The sequence below is a fragment of the Natator depressus genome, chromosome 1, assembly GCF_965152275.1.
Source record: "Natator depressus isolate rNatDep1 chromosome 1, rNatDep2.hap1, whole genome shotgun sequence".
In the NCBI taxonomy this organism is placed as follows: domain Eukaryota; kingdom Metazoa; phylum Chordata; order Testudines; family Cheloniidae; genus Natator; species Natator depressus.
The window spans coordinates 267434119-267451550 of NC_134234.1; the positions used below are offsets into that span (position 1 = coordinate 267434119).

At 42.8% G+C, this 17432-nt stretch overlaps 1 protein-coding gene across 2 annotated transcripts in view; it reads left to right on the forward strand.

The window, feature by feature from the left end:
- The first annotated feature begins 796 nt into the window (after positions 1 to 796).
- Positions 797 to 17432, forward strand: part of EEA1 (early endosome antigen 1) — a 136452-nt gene continuing 119816 nt past the window's right edge. Inside the window, exons 1-2 of one of the 2 annotated variants that reach the window (XM_074941912.1) lie at positions 797 to 866; positions 13126 to 13218. In XM_074941912.1, coding sequence (XP_074798013.1) covers positions 843 to 866; positions 13126 to 13218 — 117 coding nt within the window. In that variant the 5' untranslated portion in view covers positions 797 to 842. The remainder of the gene's footprint in view (positions 867 to 13125; positions 13219 to 17432) is intronic. The other variant, XM_074941913.1, reaches the window with a different exon arrangement.

The following is a 17432-nucleotide window of genomic DNA, read 5'->3' on the forward strand; positions in this document are numbered from 1 at the left end:
GTCCACAGCATTTATAGCCATGGTTATACTAGGTATGGTCCTGGGATCCAGTGTTTTAAAGAGGAAGTTTATTAATAGCCCCAACTGGCTTAATGAGAACAGGCTCGGGGCAGGTGCTACGTTCCTGTCCTGCTTCACTCCCCCTTTGTCCTTAGTACTACACAGACACGGTGGGTGAGATAATAGCTTTTACTGGCCCCATTTCTGCTGCTGGGAGAGCCAGGCTTTGGAGCTGACAGAGCTCTTCTGGCCTGGCTCTCAACAGAAGTGGGTGGGTCCAATAAAAGCGCACACCTCGCCCACCTTGTCTGTCTGGTATCCTGGGCCCCACAGGGCGGCACCAGCCCTGCAACCACCTGCAGTGCAGCGTCTAGCCTGGTTCCACTCAGCTAACTGTTGCTGAATGTCCCGGGGGGCGACAGCCAGATCCCCAGTAGGGGCCCAAGGAAGCGCTGAGGGGAAGGGGAATGGCGGGGAGGGAGGCATCCCCGTTGGGCCCGGGCAGGCAACCCCAAGCGCGCTGGGTGGAGGCAGCCGCCCACTCCCGCAGCGCCGCTTGCCCCGACCGCGGCCCGCGGCGAGGCCAGAGCGCTCCCGGCCCGGCCCTGCGGGACAGGCCGCCGCTCCGTGGCGGAGGAGAGTCCCCGCCCAGCGGCTGCCCGTCAGTGGCGGAGGCTGGCGCCGCCGTCCCACCCCTCGGCTGCTGCTGCGGCGGCGGCTCCTCCTCCCGGCGGGCAGCCCCGGCTGTCACCGAGCGCGCGGGCCGGGCGGCGCGGAGAGCGGGTGCCCCCCTCCCCGGCGCCGCGTCCGCAGGCAGCCGGCGGGACCGGGCCGCCGTAGCCATGTTGAGGAGGATTTTGCAGCGGGTAAGAGGGTGACAGCGGCCGGCCCGGGCAGCCGCGTGGGGGGGCGGCTCCGCTTCCTGCTGCTAGCGGCGGCGGGTCAGGGCAGGGGGCAGGCGGCGCGTGTGGCTGCATGGCACCACCCCCCGCCCCGCGCTCCGGCCTGCCTCCCCAGGCCCGGCTGGCGGCGGGCCCCCGCCCTGCCCCTTCGTGGGGGAGGCAGCGCATTGCCTGCTAGCCGGGGCCCTCCCCCCGCTGTGGGGCAGCCTGCTGGGGGTACGGCCCGGCCGGGAGGGGGGATTCCTGTCTCCCCAGTGTCCAGTGCTAGGCAGTGCCCCCCCGGATCACACCCCCCGCCCGCACATACTCGTAGTCTGGGCTGGGCAGGGCCCCCTCGTGTGCCCCGGAATGTTTCTGCCCCGCCTGGTGCAGGCCGAGGCCAGGGAATCCAGCGGAGAGAGGGAGCGGAGGGATGCAGGCCCAGGACCCAGCTCCTCTCCACCTGACTCCTGCTGCAGTAGGTGGTGTCCGCCTGGAGGCCCGTTCTCGTGTCAGGAGAGGGTTAATGGCAGGGCTCTCTGGCTGGGGGGTGTCGCTGCTGGGGTTGGGAGACATTACTCACGCTCCTAAGTCTTGTGTTGTTAAACATACATTTCTTACGTCTCCCTCTGAAGCTCCCCGAGCCATTATACACTCTCACGCTCACAGAAGATCAAAATAAATTCAAGTCACACAAATTCTGTAACTCAGACCCACAGTAATCCTGGGTAGTATATTTCCATCCTACTTCCCTCTGGGCTCTGATTAATAAATAAACTCTAAAGTCAGTTGAAATACAAATGCAAGCCAGGACACCAAAAACTACCAGCCAGCTGTTGCCTATTTTAGGAATTGGTTCCCGTGTAACTTTAGCTAGGTTTAAAAATCAACTTGTGCCGTTTGATTCTGAACCCCATCTTTCCTTCTGCTCTCCTCATCTGCCTTTAAAAAAAACCTCAGTTGTTTACCTTGCTTCTATGTTGGTGTGTTACCTGTCCTTCTAATAGGTTGTTTGTGGTTTACATGGATGTTGACCATGCAATATTAATGTGCAACAAAACATAGATGACAAACATGGTTGTCAAAAACATTTGGTTTCCACTGGAGTTGGATAACTGGTTCAAAGTGCAAAGGGAATGCCTTCATCTTTGGTGTTCAGCATTGGGATGTACAGAATAGAGTTGAGTCACCCAGCTAGTTGAAAGGGTGTGCTCTAATTCCTGCATAGCTTTCATGCAATATCAGTGTCATGTAGAACTTAGTCATGTATAAGTGGTGAAAATAGCCAACTTTGGTATTTGACACCAGCTTTGAAAATTGCCTGTTTTCACAAGCATATTTGTGAAAGGCTTTGAAGGCTTTTGAAGTTGTTGTTCTAATAATACTCTGTGTAAGGAACATGTATTCAAATGATAATAAATCCTTGTTATGTGTGGGAAGGAAGGATATCTGTGTACATACAGTATTGGTGTACTTTGAAGTATGGGGGGACTGATTTTTCTTGTGCCTCAGACTGTATTTCTGCCATAGTTTCTAATCAATCAAAGTTTTCCCCTCTGCTTATTTAAAAGTTACTGTTTATAAGGAATAGTTTCCTGCCTGAAATATGACTTACCTTATTAATTCTTTGGGAACAGCAAAAAACAGGGAAACTTTATTTTCGATGCTGATCATCTTAGTTTTATTAACATTAGTTGTTCCTGGGAAATGAGCTGCTGTTTAGAAAAACTTACACAGTTGTCGAATATGTGGCTGAAAATATAAATTTAATTAACATGATATTTTATAAAATCTAAGGCCAATATAAATGTTCCCACATTTTTAAAATTTCAGCGAAGACAGTTGTTTTTAAACAAACATTCCCTTGTCCTTTTTGAAACTCAAACTAGAACTAACTGTGAACAAACATGAAACTGATTTCATTCATTTTTATTTTTCAGGTAGAAGGAAGTACAAAATATAAACAAAAGGCATAATGACTATGTGAACTTTAAAAACCTTTCTTTTTCTTTGTTATTGGTAACATAAAGAAATGTTTGCTTACAACATATGATTAAGTTCACAGTGTCCCTTTATCAGAAAATTATGTTAAAATTATACAAACAGTTGTATGTTTGTATGGGTTACATTAGAAGCAGCTCCTGGTATCTGATTAGGGCCCTACCAAATTCATGGTAATGAAAAATGCATCACAGACTGTGAAATCTGATCTCCTCTGTGAAATCTGGTGCCCAGCTGGGCATAGGCACGGACTTCTGCTCGCTCCGGTGGGTGCTCGACCCTCCCTGCCCCTGGGCCCACCCTGACTCCGCCCCTGCCCCCGTTCCAACCCCTTCCCTAAAATCCCCGCCCCAACTCCACCACCTCCCTTCACCTATTCTGACTCCTTCCCCAAATCCCTGCCCCAGCCCCGCCTCCTCCCCTGAGCGCACCACCTTCCCTCTCCTCCCTGCTCCCTCCCAGAGCTTGCTACGCCGCCAAACAGCTGTTTGGAGGGGGCAAGCGCTGGGAGGTAGGCAGAGGAGTGGGGACGCGGCGCACTCAGAGAAGGAGGTGAAATGAGGTGGGGCGGGGAGGGGAGCTTGGCTGCCGGTGGATGCAGAGCACCCACTAATTTTTCCCCGTGGGTGCTCCAGCCCCAGAGCACCCACGGAGACAGTGCCTGTGCTGCTGGGGCTCCTACCCTGTGCAGCACTTCGGCTGCTAGTCCCAGCAGAGGATGGGGAGAGAGAAGACTTCCTCTTTCCCTACATGAGCCACTCCCGGCGTGGGTCAGACCCACCTCTGGGAACCTGTCTGAGATGCAGGAAGCTGCATGACTTGAGCTGTCGCCACCCAGCATGGGAGAGGCTGTAGCTTGAGCTGCGGAGAGGCTGTGGCTTGAACTGTCTCTCTCTCTCTCTCACACACCTGTGTGGAGAGGCTGCAGCTCCAGCTATCAGCCCTCCATGCTGCTGGGAAAACTGGACATAGGGTAAAAACCACCCCCCCCATTTCTGCACTGCTGCTAGCAGTGGTGCTGACTTTAGAGCTGGGTGGCTGCTAGCTCTGAAGGCAGCACCCCTGCCAGCAGCAGGGCAGGAGTAAGGGTGGCAATCCCACAATCTCCCTACAATTATATAAATTGTGGACCCTCCTCCCCCTGACTCCTTTTTTTAGTTAGGACCCCCATGGTTAGAACACCTGAAATTTCAGATGTAAACAGCTGAAAACATGAAATTGACTAATTTAAAAAAAACCCTGGCCATGAACTTGACCAAAGTGGACCATGAATTTGGTAGTTCCCTATACTGAGTTGACAAAATATGAGGAAGACTCCTGACTTGCACTGAAGTTAATAACTATCCATAATTTTTGTTTAGATTGTATGAATACATACTAGGAGTATAAACTTTAAAAAGTGAGATTATATTCTGAACTGGCTAATTTAAAGTATGTATTGGTTTCTTCTATGCTTTTAAGCATGTGATATTTGTACACATTTGATTAATAATGAAGAAAATTATACAGCTTTTGCAGTCACTGAAACAGGTATATTTGTAATATTTTTTTTCTTTGTGGCCATTACTTAAATTCGGTTAATGTTCTTCTTCCTAAGCCAACAGGTAGTCACGGCTAACAGTATATCATGAATCCTGAAAGTGTGTATCATAGGGAAATCTCCACCTTTGTAACCTCTCACTTTGCATAGCAATTATAAGACAGCAGCAACTGAAGCTTGAAAAGCACTGTTTTCATTTCATTCAGAAATGTGATCTTTTTCTTTGAAAAATATCCTTTCAATGGTTTTTTCATAATAGAAATAAACCAAATACCTGTTACTATTGATCATAGCTCATTTTAGTTTTTGAAGCTGGCGTAACCAATCAGGGGTGCATGTCTTTTTTTCATTCCCCTCTTCTTTTTTTAACGAAGATGATGTGTTGAATATAATGGCTTCGTTATCTGTTGTGTATTGCATCCTGTGTCTTATCTGTTTTTTATATATTGTCCGTTAGGCTCCGTTCCTGCAATCATATTTGGATGGATGGACCTTTGCATTCATATGGAGCCCCGTTGACTTTGTTGGGTCTCCATGTGGATGCAAGGGTCTGCCTGCGTGGATCTTATTGCAAGATGGGGGGTGAAGACTTTGTCCTTTGAGGCAGGAGCTGTTTCATTTTACCTGTCTGTAAAGCAGCTGGCATTCTTCAAAATAAGTAAATAATAATATTATACAGTACACTGTGTTTCAAGTATGTGAATTAGTTTAAGTAATAGTATTGTGTAATCAATTTCAGTGGATAAAAAATGGTGTACTGAGGGCTTTGAATGATCTTACATAATGTTAATTTGAAATGTGAAATTACCTTTTAATAATTGGAAAATAGTCCTTTTCTCACTAAAATTCTGAAGGAAAAATGAGTTTGTGAGTAGGCTGCTGCTTCTACTTCCTTTTTTTTTTTTTTTTTTTAAATAGCACACACACCTAGTAAAAGAAAGGGACAAAGCTAATATCCTGAAAATTGCTCAGGAGCAGAGACTTAAACAAGCAGTGCTGTCTTTTTATATTTTGATTCTTGCATTTAATATTTGTTAGGGAATTCAGAATGATTGAACAATAGTAGCCTTGTGCTGTATTTAAATCTCTGCTGGGAAAATTGTGTAACTTCATGTTCATAATGTTTTTTTTTTCCATTTATTTTTAAAGAAGTTGAGTTAAATCTAATTTGAAAAATGTTTTAAAGGGCACCGCTGATAAGTTCGAGTACAGCTATACACAGAGAAGTGACTGTAAAAGTGACATCGGGGTAACCCATATTTATATTCTCAGTGATTTCATGAGATGTGCTAGGTTTCCAAATTTAAAATAAATAAGTATATATATAATATATATAAAGCATCACTTGATTTTCAAAAAAGAAACTGTTCTCTTCCCCATGCTTTCTTTGGTGGTGGTGGTGGTGATGTTTCTGCATTCAGTTAACTTCCAGTTTTGATGATACATGAAGAATACTGTGTAGTTCACCTTGTTTTTCAGCAGCTGTATTGGCTCTTCAGTGCTAACAGTAGTAAGCTTGTACTTGTAGTTAAAATAAACAAATATGACTCAGGCACACAGGAAGCAGATATGTTGAATAAGAAGGTGCTAGTTTTACATAATCATTTTTCCAACACTAACCATACTTCAGTGCTTCAGAATTTTAATCTTGTAAAAGTGTTTGTAGTAGTTAGCTTTTCTCTCCCTCCCACCCACATCACAGAAATTTATCCACGAGTGAATAATTAAAAGACAAACAAACAAGAAAACCAAAAGGGCATCAGCCTTCTTCCACCCTCTTCTGGGTTATATAGTATGGACCATAGTTATAAAGCTGTGCGTATACACTGTGATGTTCATAGTGGATGGTACAGCAGTATTTATGCTTGAAGCCTAAACTAAATATGTGTATTCATAAATATTTAGTAATGGAAGGAAGGATCTTTTTAATTGATTCTCCAATTTACTGATAAAGTCCATGTACAGTGTAACTTTGAAAGTTGTAGCGTCTTCACAATAGCCTACTAAATTTGTATTTAAATTTTTCATGATAGTTAGTTTGTCTTTGCTATATTGCTAATGGACATGCACGTTTCTCCAGATTTTGAAGGTTAATGCTTGCTTTTTAAAAAAAAGCACACACAAACCCCTTTTGTAGCATGCTTTTTCCTGTGTTGTAGGCTGGAATTGTCTGTTTTAAGTAAGCATTTTACTTTCAAAAGGTTAAAAAGATTTTGCCATTATTGTTTAATAACTTTGGCTAGTATTTGCACAACACCAGGAATAAGAGATGTCCTGCAGTGCATTTCACTGTGACTATAGCACACCTAAAGTATTTCATAAAGCAGGGACTTTACTTAAGCAAGCGGTAGTAACATCTGACATTATATAGCACCTTTCATCCTGAACATTGCAATAACCATGCATTTGCAGGGCCAAATGCTTTAAAGCAATTTGTGTTTTACAAGCTATCAATATTTAATATACATAACTCATGCTGAAATGCAGTCATGTCTGCGGTGAAGCATGGCAGCTGTTTAACCGTGTACAGTAACATTATGTAAGAATTTACAACGGAAAGAGAATAACATTTTCTTTGTCATTACTTGCTTCAGCAGATCCCTGCTCTTGGCATTAGCTCATCCTCTGTGGTAGAGGCACACATCTCTGGCATGGACACGCATGTTCCAGAAGTGTGGGTCTAAAAGTGTCCACCCTCCCATATCCCTTTCTTTTCTTCTATGTAGGTGGGCTGCAGAATAGTCTTCTTGCATCACTGCCAAGGTTAGCAAGTTTGCTCATTTTTCTGTACTTCCATCTTTCTATTCTAAGGCTTCATTGCTAAAGTACATGAAGGAGCGTTCTTTGAATTTTAGGTCCTGAAGGATGGAACCAAAGTAAAGGGGTCATTCAAGGGGTCTAGAAAAGGTACATCCCTTAGTGCAGACGCTCTCTTCATATCAGAAAGGTCTGTTACCACTTGGGATAAATTTGTGTACTGGAGACATTTGAACAGATGGGAACCTAATTGGCTCTGAGGTTTCGAGAATTTAAAGTTTCTCTGTTGTTAGGGCCTGTAGGAAAGTCTCTCCATCATCCTCAGAGTTGCGCAGCTTGTGGTTCTAAGAATTCCCTTCTTATAAAAAATAGGTTAAACAGCTGATCTGACAGTCTGAAGTTGCTGTTTCTCTATGGGAGAAAAATTTAGTATCTGAGCCTCTCTGTCAGTGTGAACATGCATATATCTTCTTTGGGGTTCCTCAGTGTCAGGGGGTGGGGGGATATACAAGAATAATATTTGGGCATAACCTTTATGTACTGTGTGGCAAGGTTGTTCTGCCTCAAATTCATAGAGTTTCAAGGTGAGGAAAAGTAGAGTACTAACAAGATGTGTATTCTCATTCCTCTTTCCTCCCACTTGTCTAAGATAGATAAGTCTTTCGTCTGGGTATGTGCACATTAGAGATGAAATTTTGCAATAGGAGTAGGTGAAACCAGCAGCATTTTAGTCCTGTAAGCTCTTTGGGGAGGGGACCATGTTTTCCTTTAGTTTATGTACAACATCTAGTGTTTTGTGTGTATTACAGGAAACAAATTCTTAATTAGAATTGAAGAGATTTCTTCTCTCTTCCCAGTGGAATCTTTTGATTTTTTTTTTCTCCCCTCTGGATAACACAAAGGTGCTGGGAGAGGTATGACTGTCCTTTTTCAAAGTCCTGATTTCATTAGTTGAAAAACAGATGAAACCTAGAGCACATTAATGGAGCCAAGGATTATTGCCCACTACTTGGAGGCTAGCCATTTAAAAATGCACACATACATAACTAGTTCAAAGCCCCTTTCCTTTTCACAGGTTTCAGAGTAACAGCCATGTTAGTCTGTATTAGCAAAAAGAAAAGGAGTTCTTGTGGCACCTTAGAGACTAACCAATTTATTTGAGCATAAGCTTTCGTGAGCTACAGCTCAAGTACTCCTTTTCTTTTTCCTTTTCACATTAGTCTCACATAGAATCAGATCCTGTTAGACCCTGCAGATCTTATGAGTGTCAATCTCAGAGGGCTCAATAGCCTAAGGAGTGCCAATACCAATCTTGCTCAACACCCATGATGACATTGGGCTTGATTATCCTCTCGCTTATGCAAGGGGAACTCCATTGACTTTAGCAGAGCTACTTCTTGTTTACACCAGTATGAGTGGACAGTCGGACCCATTGTGACAATCTGGTCCAAGCAGCAATTTTGCTGGTCAAGTACAGAGAACCTTTTCCATTAGTCCCCCTCATCCATGCTGTTGAGGACTCCATTTTGTTGTCGTTTACAGTTTGAAGGGCTATTACTATGGGCCATTGGGTTCTTGGTTATAAAAAATGGTTCCACCTCTACTTCTGATAAAAACCTAAATCGCCTTCTGCCCACATCCATCTCATGTGAAGTTGAGGGGAGAAGTCCTCCCTTTTTCTAACTAGGAACAATAAAGTGGGTTCTAGGATTTTTTAGTTTTAGATTACAGGTTTTTACTCTCATTGCTTTCTCATTCCCATGAAGAAAAGGAGGTCTGTTTCCAATGCCGATCTTGACAAATGTTTGAATAAAACAAAATTTCATATAGTAACGTAATTCCTTCTCTTAGCAAGATTGCTTTGGAGTTGGACACTCAAGATGCATCCTTCACCATATCAAGAAGGCTAACTAACACACATGAGGTATCTAAGGTTCAAGTTAGGCAACAATAATTTCCCGTACAAGTTGCTCCTGTTTGGACACACTGTTCCTTCACCAATTCTTTATTAGTGGCATTTACTCACCTCTGTCATCTAGAACTTCAGGAATATTCATACTTAAACTGTTGGTGTATTAGAGCTTATTACCACAACATGAGATTTTGGCGTGGTTCAGAAATCCCTGTCAGAAGGTTTTCTGGTACACTGGAGTCAGTGCTTCTATGCCTTTACCCTCTGTTCCCTTTACTGCAGCACAGCTGATTCTAGGAGCTCAAATTTGGGCAAGTCTGTTCTTGTTCTCAGATCTCTTTGCTCTGGGGAGAGAATCACTAAGGCCTGGTCTACACTGGGGGTGTAGGGGGATCGATCTAAGATACGTCGACTTCAGCTACGCTATTCTCGTAGCTGAAGTTGCGTATCTTAGATCGACTTAGAATCACTCATTTCGCGTCCTCGTGACGCAGGATCGACGGCTGCTGCTCCCCCGTCGACTCCGCTTCCGCCTCTTGCCCTGGTGGAGTTCCGGAGTCGACAGCAGAGCGATCGGGTATCGATTTATCGCGTCTACACTAGATGCGATAAATCTGTCCCCAGTAGATCGATCGCTACCTGCCGATCCGGCAGGTAGTGTAGACGTGGCCTTAGTCTCTCAACCTGGCAGTTAGGCTCTCTGGACCTTAGTTGAGGGGGAGTTACATTTAGACGAAATCTAGTAAAATTTATTAGCAAGTTTCCAGATCTTCGCATAGTAGACATGTGCTTTAAACATAAGAGTGTTGCAGTAGTTTGACCTGAAGGTTGGCTATTGACTGACTGTAGATGTAGTTGTAGCTCACAGGGTGTGGATGTGAGTTAGAAGCTGTTTGTCATCAAGAAAGCAAAGGATAATTAGTATCTTAAACGTATACAAATGTTCTTACATCGCATGATTTATTATTTAATCTTGTGCTAATATTCCTGTGCATGGGATGTCTCCCCAGGAATATCAGGAGACTTTCCTGCTCTCTTTGCTGCTGGATATTTCATACCTTTCTAGAAAACAGTGATGTCAGCAATTTAGCCCTCCTTGAGTACCTTGCCCGTTACTTTCACAATGTAATATACCTAACCCCCCTCTCCCGAACTATTATCACATTGCTCCCCACTTTGAATCCCTTCACTGAATCGCTATGTGTTAGCAGAACTTTATACAAAAGATGTATCAGTTACTATAAAGAACACTGTCTGCTGTTACAGAAGAATATGCAAAATTGTTCGTAACTTGTGGGTGCTATTGTGTTATGAACTTCAGATAGCTTCTTCAGTGCAGCTTATCTGCCACATGAAGCTTTTGTCACTGCCTTCAGGGCCTTGCATGATACCTTTGCCCCTCCCTACTTATTTGACCTCATTTTTTGTGTTGCTCCCTGTCCCCTACATTTCACCGGTGTTGCCAGCCTTGATACCTTGCTTTCCTCTAACAGTCTCTGTACTTTCTTCCATCCTACTCCCTACCCATGGAATAACCTTTCTTTGTTTATACTGATCTCATTTTTAAATCCCATCCTAAGACCTACTTCTGTTGTGAAATCTGTAGGAAATTAACTGGTTGGTAAGAAAGCAATGGATGGTAGCTGATACAATGTAAAAAAAAATAAAAAAAGTTATGAGAAATACCAATACAAGTGCCAGGCATCACCTTGATGTATATATTGTGTTTATATATCATATTCCTTTCTTCCACCTTTGATCCATTTTTTGCCTTTTAGATTAAAAACTTTAGAGGTAGGGGCTATGTCATCATCTTCTGTGGTTAGAAATCTACCATATTATGGATGCTGCTGCACTCTAAATAATTTTATAGCTAGAATGAGACTATATTGTTCTCTCATGTTGTTTTTTGTCTTCTTCCATGTTTCCAGCAAATAGGCTAAGTAATGAACAGGACACAAAATGGATAAACTTGTAGCCGTGGCCATTTCAGCAACAACTAAAGGGGGAGGATGCAATAAGAAGAGGTTCTCTCTTCTCCTATCTCTTGCCATGGTCACCATTGCCCACCTCTGTTAAGTGCAGTGCATTCTGCTAATCTCCCCCTCCCACAACCACTCACCTCATCCTATTTGATCTTCAAAGACTTCTTTAAGGTGTACTGTATGTTAGCATCAGTACAGTAATTAGAGGATAGATTTGATCAGATGTATTTGTAATTAAATATAATTTTAAATCTAAATCTGTAATCCTGGTGGGGGAAAAAGGAAATAGAATATTATTTATAAACACAAGTAGAATCTATACTTCAATTTCAAACTAAGGGAGAAAATTACATTTAGAGGCATCTTTATAAAGGACTATTTATTGATTTGTTTAAAAATTAAGATTTTGAAATTTTTTTCCAAGACAAATAATGTTAGGATTTTTCCGTTTCTGAAGTCTGTAGACAGAACTTATTCATATAGCTCTCTCCCTTTACTTTAAAATTCTGTATGCATAAAGTGTGACTACCTTATATAAGATTGCCTACAAAATTACAACATCAGTACTTCATTTGGGTTCTAACCCTGTCAATGCAATTCTTAAAGTAAACTTTGATTTGGCTCTAGATTGGGAGTAATTGATGGTCAATGGTTCAGAGACCAAAAGTAAAAATTTACTATCAGAGTAAACAAATCCTTGTTTTTTCAGAACAATCTGGACCCACACAGAATTTAAGAGGGAGAAAGATTTTATGCTATGGAATTTTTTTTTTTTTTTTTAAATTGGCTGTTTCAGTAACTTTCCTTGTTGGGGAACGGGTTTCAGCGTGGTAGCCGTGTTAATCTGTATCAGCAAAAACAACGAGGAGTCCTTGTGGCACCTTGGAGACTAACCAATTTATTTGGAAATAAGATTTTGTGGGCTAGCGAAAGTTTATGCCCAAATAAATTTGTTAGTCTCCAAGGTGCTACAAGGACTCCTCATTGTTTTTGCTGATACAGACTAACACGGCTACCCCTCTGAAACCTGTCACCATGCAAGGCACTGAATTTATCTGTATGAAGTGGAAATCCATCAGCCAGGCATGTGAAGTGGGTTCTCGCCCACGAAAGCTTATCCCCAAATAAATTGGTTAGTCTCTAAGGTGTCACAAGGATTCCTCGTTGTTCTTGTTGAGGAAGTTTGCCTGGTTGAGGATGCTAACTTTCTTTTATGATTCTGATAAAGCAGTGGAACTTTTGAGGTAGATAAGAGAAGGAAAAATGAATCTCTTGCTGAAAGGTAGGATGAATTGGATGAGGATTAGTAACCTGAATATATTTCACGAGACTTTGAATGAAGTAGTGTTTACTTAATTTATTTACTGGTTTGAAACACTAATTTGGAAAGAAGCCTATACTGGAAGCAAATGAAAATATACAACTTAATTTTATAGATTCCTCGTTGAATAAGCTAGTCTAATTTAATTGGAAGTTTGATATATGAAGCAGTTTTAACTTTAGTTTTCTACTTCTCCTCTATATTGAAATTTTGTGATTTGTAAAGTAATATATTTTTATTTACTTACTACCATATAAAGGGCCTACTTTTGTCAGCTTTTCTACTGAATAATCTGACAAGTATAAAAATATTGTTTTAGTTATTCAAATTCCACAGTCTGAAGAATAATGTGTTAGTATTTATTTTGTTTAAGAGGCTAAATTTTAATTTCTAGGATTTTTCTGTTGAATAACTATTTAACTGTATTTAGCTGTAATTTGAATGATAAGTGAAGTTTGGCTTAGTTCTTTATGTATTAAATTCTTATATATTGTTGTGTATTGATCTATCTAATAAATACTCCTTACTCAAGTGGTGATGTGAGGGCTTGACAGTAAGTTTGGATTGTACGCTATTGCATTGACTATTTATGCAGTGTTCTTGTCAGTTTGTTCAATTTACTGTGGATGTAAAATCTTAAAATTATAAACAAATTTATAAAAGAGATTCCTTTTTGCAACATAGACTTCAGACTCGGTTTAATAAAATTTATACTTCTTCCATTTCAGACTCCAGGCAGAGTTGGGTCTCAGAGCTCGGATTCGGATTCCTCTGCAACCCCAGGAAATGCAGTGGATGTGAACAATGAAAGTACTTCAGAGGTACTGTAGGATAACAATATATGGGACTAGGTTCTTACACTTGGCACCTGATTCACCTCTCTTTGAGAGGGACTTTTAATTAGACAAAATCTGTGTAAATGGACAAATGCATACAAATGTGTTGTACCAGGAATTAAAAAATGTTTCATAGCATGCATGTATTAGTGAGTTGAATTTGTGAAGTTTGCTAGCTTAAGATGAGCAGACATATTCTCAGTAGGCTTCATAGTGAAATGTTAGCCCATATGCAGTTAAGTGTGAACAAGAAATATATGAAATATATTGCTAACATGGAATAATTTCATCTCAGAACTTTGAGTAAAGTGACATGATCCTGTGAATTTGGGTGAGGCATCAGTGATTCTACATTTGATATAAAAAAGAACCTGCATATTGGTGTACTATTCTTCAGATACATCAAGAATTGCTAAAGAATTGTGTGGTGTCTATGGTTATGCAGTCAAGTTGCTCTGAGAACTGATGATGAACTCAGGCATAGGGCTCATGCATCACTTGCTTTTCCAAGCTATTCTCTAATTGTCTTAAGAAATACTTAAATAAGTTGACTAATGCAGTGACTAGTGGCAGACTGGATTGTTCCTGTAATATAGTATGTTTGAAATTCTCTGTGGGCATGTAGTTAAGTGCAGTGGTGAATTTAATCACTACAGTAAAGTATGTTTCCTTTGTATTGAAGAGTCTAAGTTAATGATAGGTGAATCTCAGAAAGTTCAGATATTTACAGTATCTAACCTCAAAATCTGTTGTGGTCTCCTACCCAACTGGCCAAAAATGTCCCCTTCCTGTGATCCTTCTTTCCATGTACATTGTGATCTGCTGCCCATGCCCATCATAGCCAGACCCATTGTAGGACATCTGCTTCTCATTATAATCCTATCTGATCATCTAGTATTATGTGGAATTGAGTCCCAATGGATCATTCATTCTGTTCCAGGCAGGCAGGTTTATCTTTCTAAATCTCCCAATCCAGATCATTGTAAGATCGGAATGGAGACAATAACCTGGGCCCAACAGAAGATCTGGGGATCTACGTAGGCTATGTCTACACTACAGAATTAAATTGACGCAAGTTATGCCGACGATCATAAACTGCTATAATTACAGCACTTGTGCATGTTCACACAACGCTACTTGTGTTGGCGGAGTGTGTCCACAGTTGGTGCTCTAGCACAGAGAGAGAGAGCAGAGCACTGTGGGTAGCTAACCCATGTCATGCAAGGGACATGACACTGAGGAGCACTCCCTTAATGGAGGCTCTCATAGCTGTGTATAAGTCCAGATATCATTCGGGAACGTATCCAAAGGGGTGGTCTGAAAGGGGTACTGCGAGATGCAACGAATGAGTGTGGGAAGGGCATGGTACGCAGTTCTGTATAGGCTGCAGGGGAAGGTGAGCACACGTGTTCTGACTGCAGCACAGTCAGGGACTTCAGCATCTCTGGTCCTCCATCAGTTTTATCATTTGCTCCTGGCCCACTAAAATACATTCCTAGCCATGCTTCCTCTCCAGGCTGTTTATTTTCAATTTTTCATCAATTGTCTTTCTTCATGTCCTGTGCTCATCATCTGCGGTGTCTGACGATAGGAGCGCCTCCCTAAACGTGTCGTCCTTACTCCTCCTGCGTTGCCTCCTTATCTGATGGAGGCACTCCGTTGGTGTATAAGGGGTTCCCCTGAAGGGCACATCTACAGAAGCACAAGAAGCAATAAAGAGAGGCAGCAATAAAAAGAAGCACTCACAGCATTGAATCATTATAGTTAAATTCACCTCTTTCTCACTCATTCTCCACTGGCAAGCATACAGCTCATCGAGTACCCTAAACATGGTGAGTTCGGCCCAGGGTGGAGGGAAGGTCCAAGATGGGACAAAGGGTCTACGTGGCTTTTTAAGAGGATCACTGCAAGCAACTAGGGCCACTATTATAAATTCTGCCACCATTTTCCACAGGTAGGGGTAAATGAAGCCAATATCTCACTCCTGAGGGTAAACAAGGATGCAAGGGTGCATCTCCGGCATTCATGCGACTTCAGACCAGGTCCCTATGCTGCTTGTTTGTGTGTCAGTTTGGTCCCTGCACAAGTGATTGCCGATTGACATGACAGCATTTCCTACAGCGGGGGAAGAAACAAAGCATTTTTGCCAAGGAACCTTAGGCAGAGGATTGGCAGGTACCTCCAGGAAAATTTCCTAGAGATCTCTCAGGAGGATTCCTGTGAAATCTCAGTGTGAATTAACAAACTTTTCTGCAGGGCCCGCACTGCTTAGCTGTAGGGGTAATGGGAAGCAGATGCAAGCACTGCTAGTCTTGTATATTTCTATCCCTTAACCCACTTCTAGCACACTAAACGAAAAAGAGGTCGGCGCTATCTCATGTAACTGAGTAGTATCAAATCAAAATGAGCGCTTACCAGAGCTCCCCTCTTGTGCATCATGCACACCAGAGCTGGAGTGCTGGGACTGGCTTGAACCCTCTGTACTCGAGAAGAGGTCCTGGCTTGCCACGCCGACCGGACGACCTTGTCACCTGTCCCACCTCATCCTCCAACTCCACTTCCTCATCCACCATTTTGTCTTCGGGGTTCAGGCCACTGTCTCCAATTCCCCCCGGAGTATTGACGGGGCTCTTGTTGGTGGAGGTGGGGTTGCTGCCGAGGATGGCATCCAGCTCCTTGTAGAAGTGGCAGATTTTTGGTGCAGCTCCAGAGCAATGGTTTGCCTTCCTTGCCTGCTGGTACGCCTGCCTCAGTTCCTTGATCTTCACACGGCACTGATGCATGTCCTGTTCGTGGCCCTTCTTCAACATGCCAAGAGAAATCTGATAGTAGGTATCGAAGTTCCTACGGCTGGAGTGGAGTTGGGCCTGCACAGCCCCCTTTCCCCACCAACCCAGCAGGTCCAACAACTCTGGTGTTCTCCAAACGGAAGCATGTTTGCTGCAGGGAGCCACCATGATCAGATGGGAAGATGCAATGTTAACTGTCCATACCAAGCAAACGGGAAGTGGAATTTCAAAAAATCTCAGTCCTTTAAAGGAGAGGGGTGGATACCTGTGTACCTGGCTGCAGGGCAGCGGAGTTTGAACTCCTGACCACGGTGGTCAGCTGGGCATTGTGGAACACCTCCTGAAGGCCATTTACAGCAACATAATTAAACTCAGTGTCTACAGTGACACTGCATTGCTCTAACTTTGTCGCAAAAAGCTCTACGCCTGTCGTTGAGGTGGTTTTATTTTGTCGCAGTAACAGGAAAGTTAAATCAGTGGGATGAGTGTTGTTGTGTGTACACCTCCATTGTTTTGTTGATGAAAGCTGACTTTTGTCGGCAGAACTCTGTCGTGTAGACAAGGCCTTAGATCCCATGAGTCTTCAGTAGATATCAGGATTGGGTTGAAGGGGGCTGGAAGAGGAGGAAGGCTTAATTTAATTGAATGGATCCAAGTCTTGGAGTTCCTTTTTTGGGTTAGGATTAGGGCTGAGGTCATGAAGCTGTTTTCAAATCAATATGTCTGACTATCTTATGCCTAAGGTAAATCTGATATGAATATGTAGAATTTTTTAAATCGTGTAAGAAAGAAACACCCTTGTAAATCCTCTCTGTTCTTTTCTTCATGTGCTAGGTACACTGTGCAGTGAAAACCCGAAACAGAAAATCAGATTAGTATATCAAGTATGTAATTAACTTATGCAGAAATACATATCCATCTTTGTAACCTCCCCATGTGTTAAATGATAATGCCAGATGTATTCTCGCCCAGCACACTCTTTCTGCTGTGCAGCATTACCTGTGCATTTACATGGTCCTGGTTTAAAACTACTAAGACATTTTGATTCTGTGTGCATCTATCCAAATGCCCATGTATACATTGGTGACTTTAACTTGCCATTTGGTGTTGTGTATGTGGCGTAAACAGCGTAGGTGGAGACTATTTAACCTTTTCTCCTGATGAGCATCAGTTATCCATGTTCTATCAAGTGTGACAGCCCGGCTCAAGCAAAGATGACTGCGCTGGCTGGGCCATCTGAGTAGGTTTGAAGATGGACGCATACCCAAGGACATGCTATACGGGGAGCTGTCAGAGGGAACAAGAATAACAGGACGTCTCAAGCTTCACTATAAATACACATGCAAGCCAGATATGAAGGAATTTGGAATTGATCCTGACCATTGGGAAACCTTGGCAAGTGATCGTAAC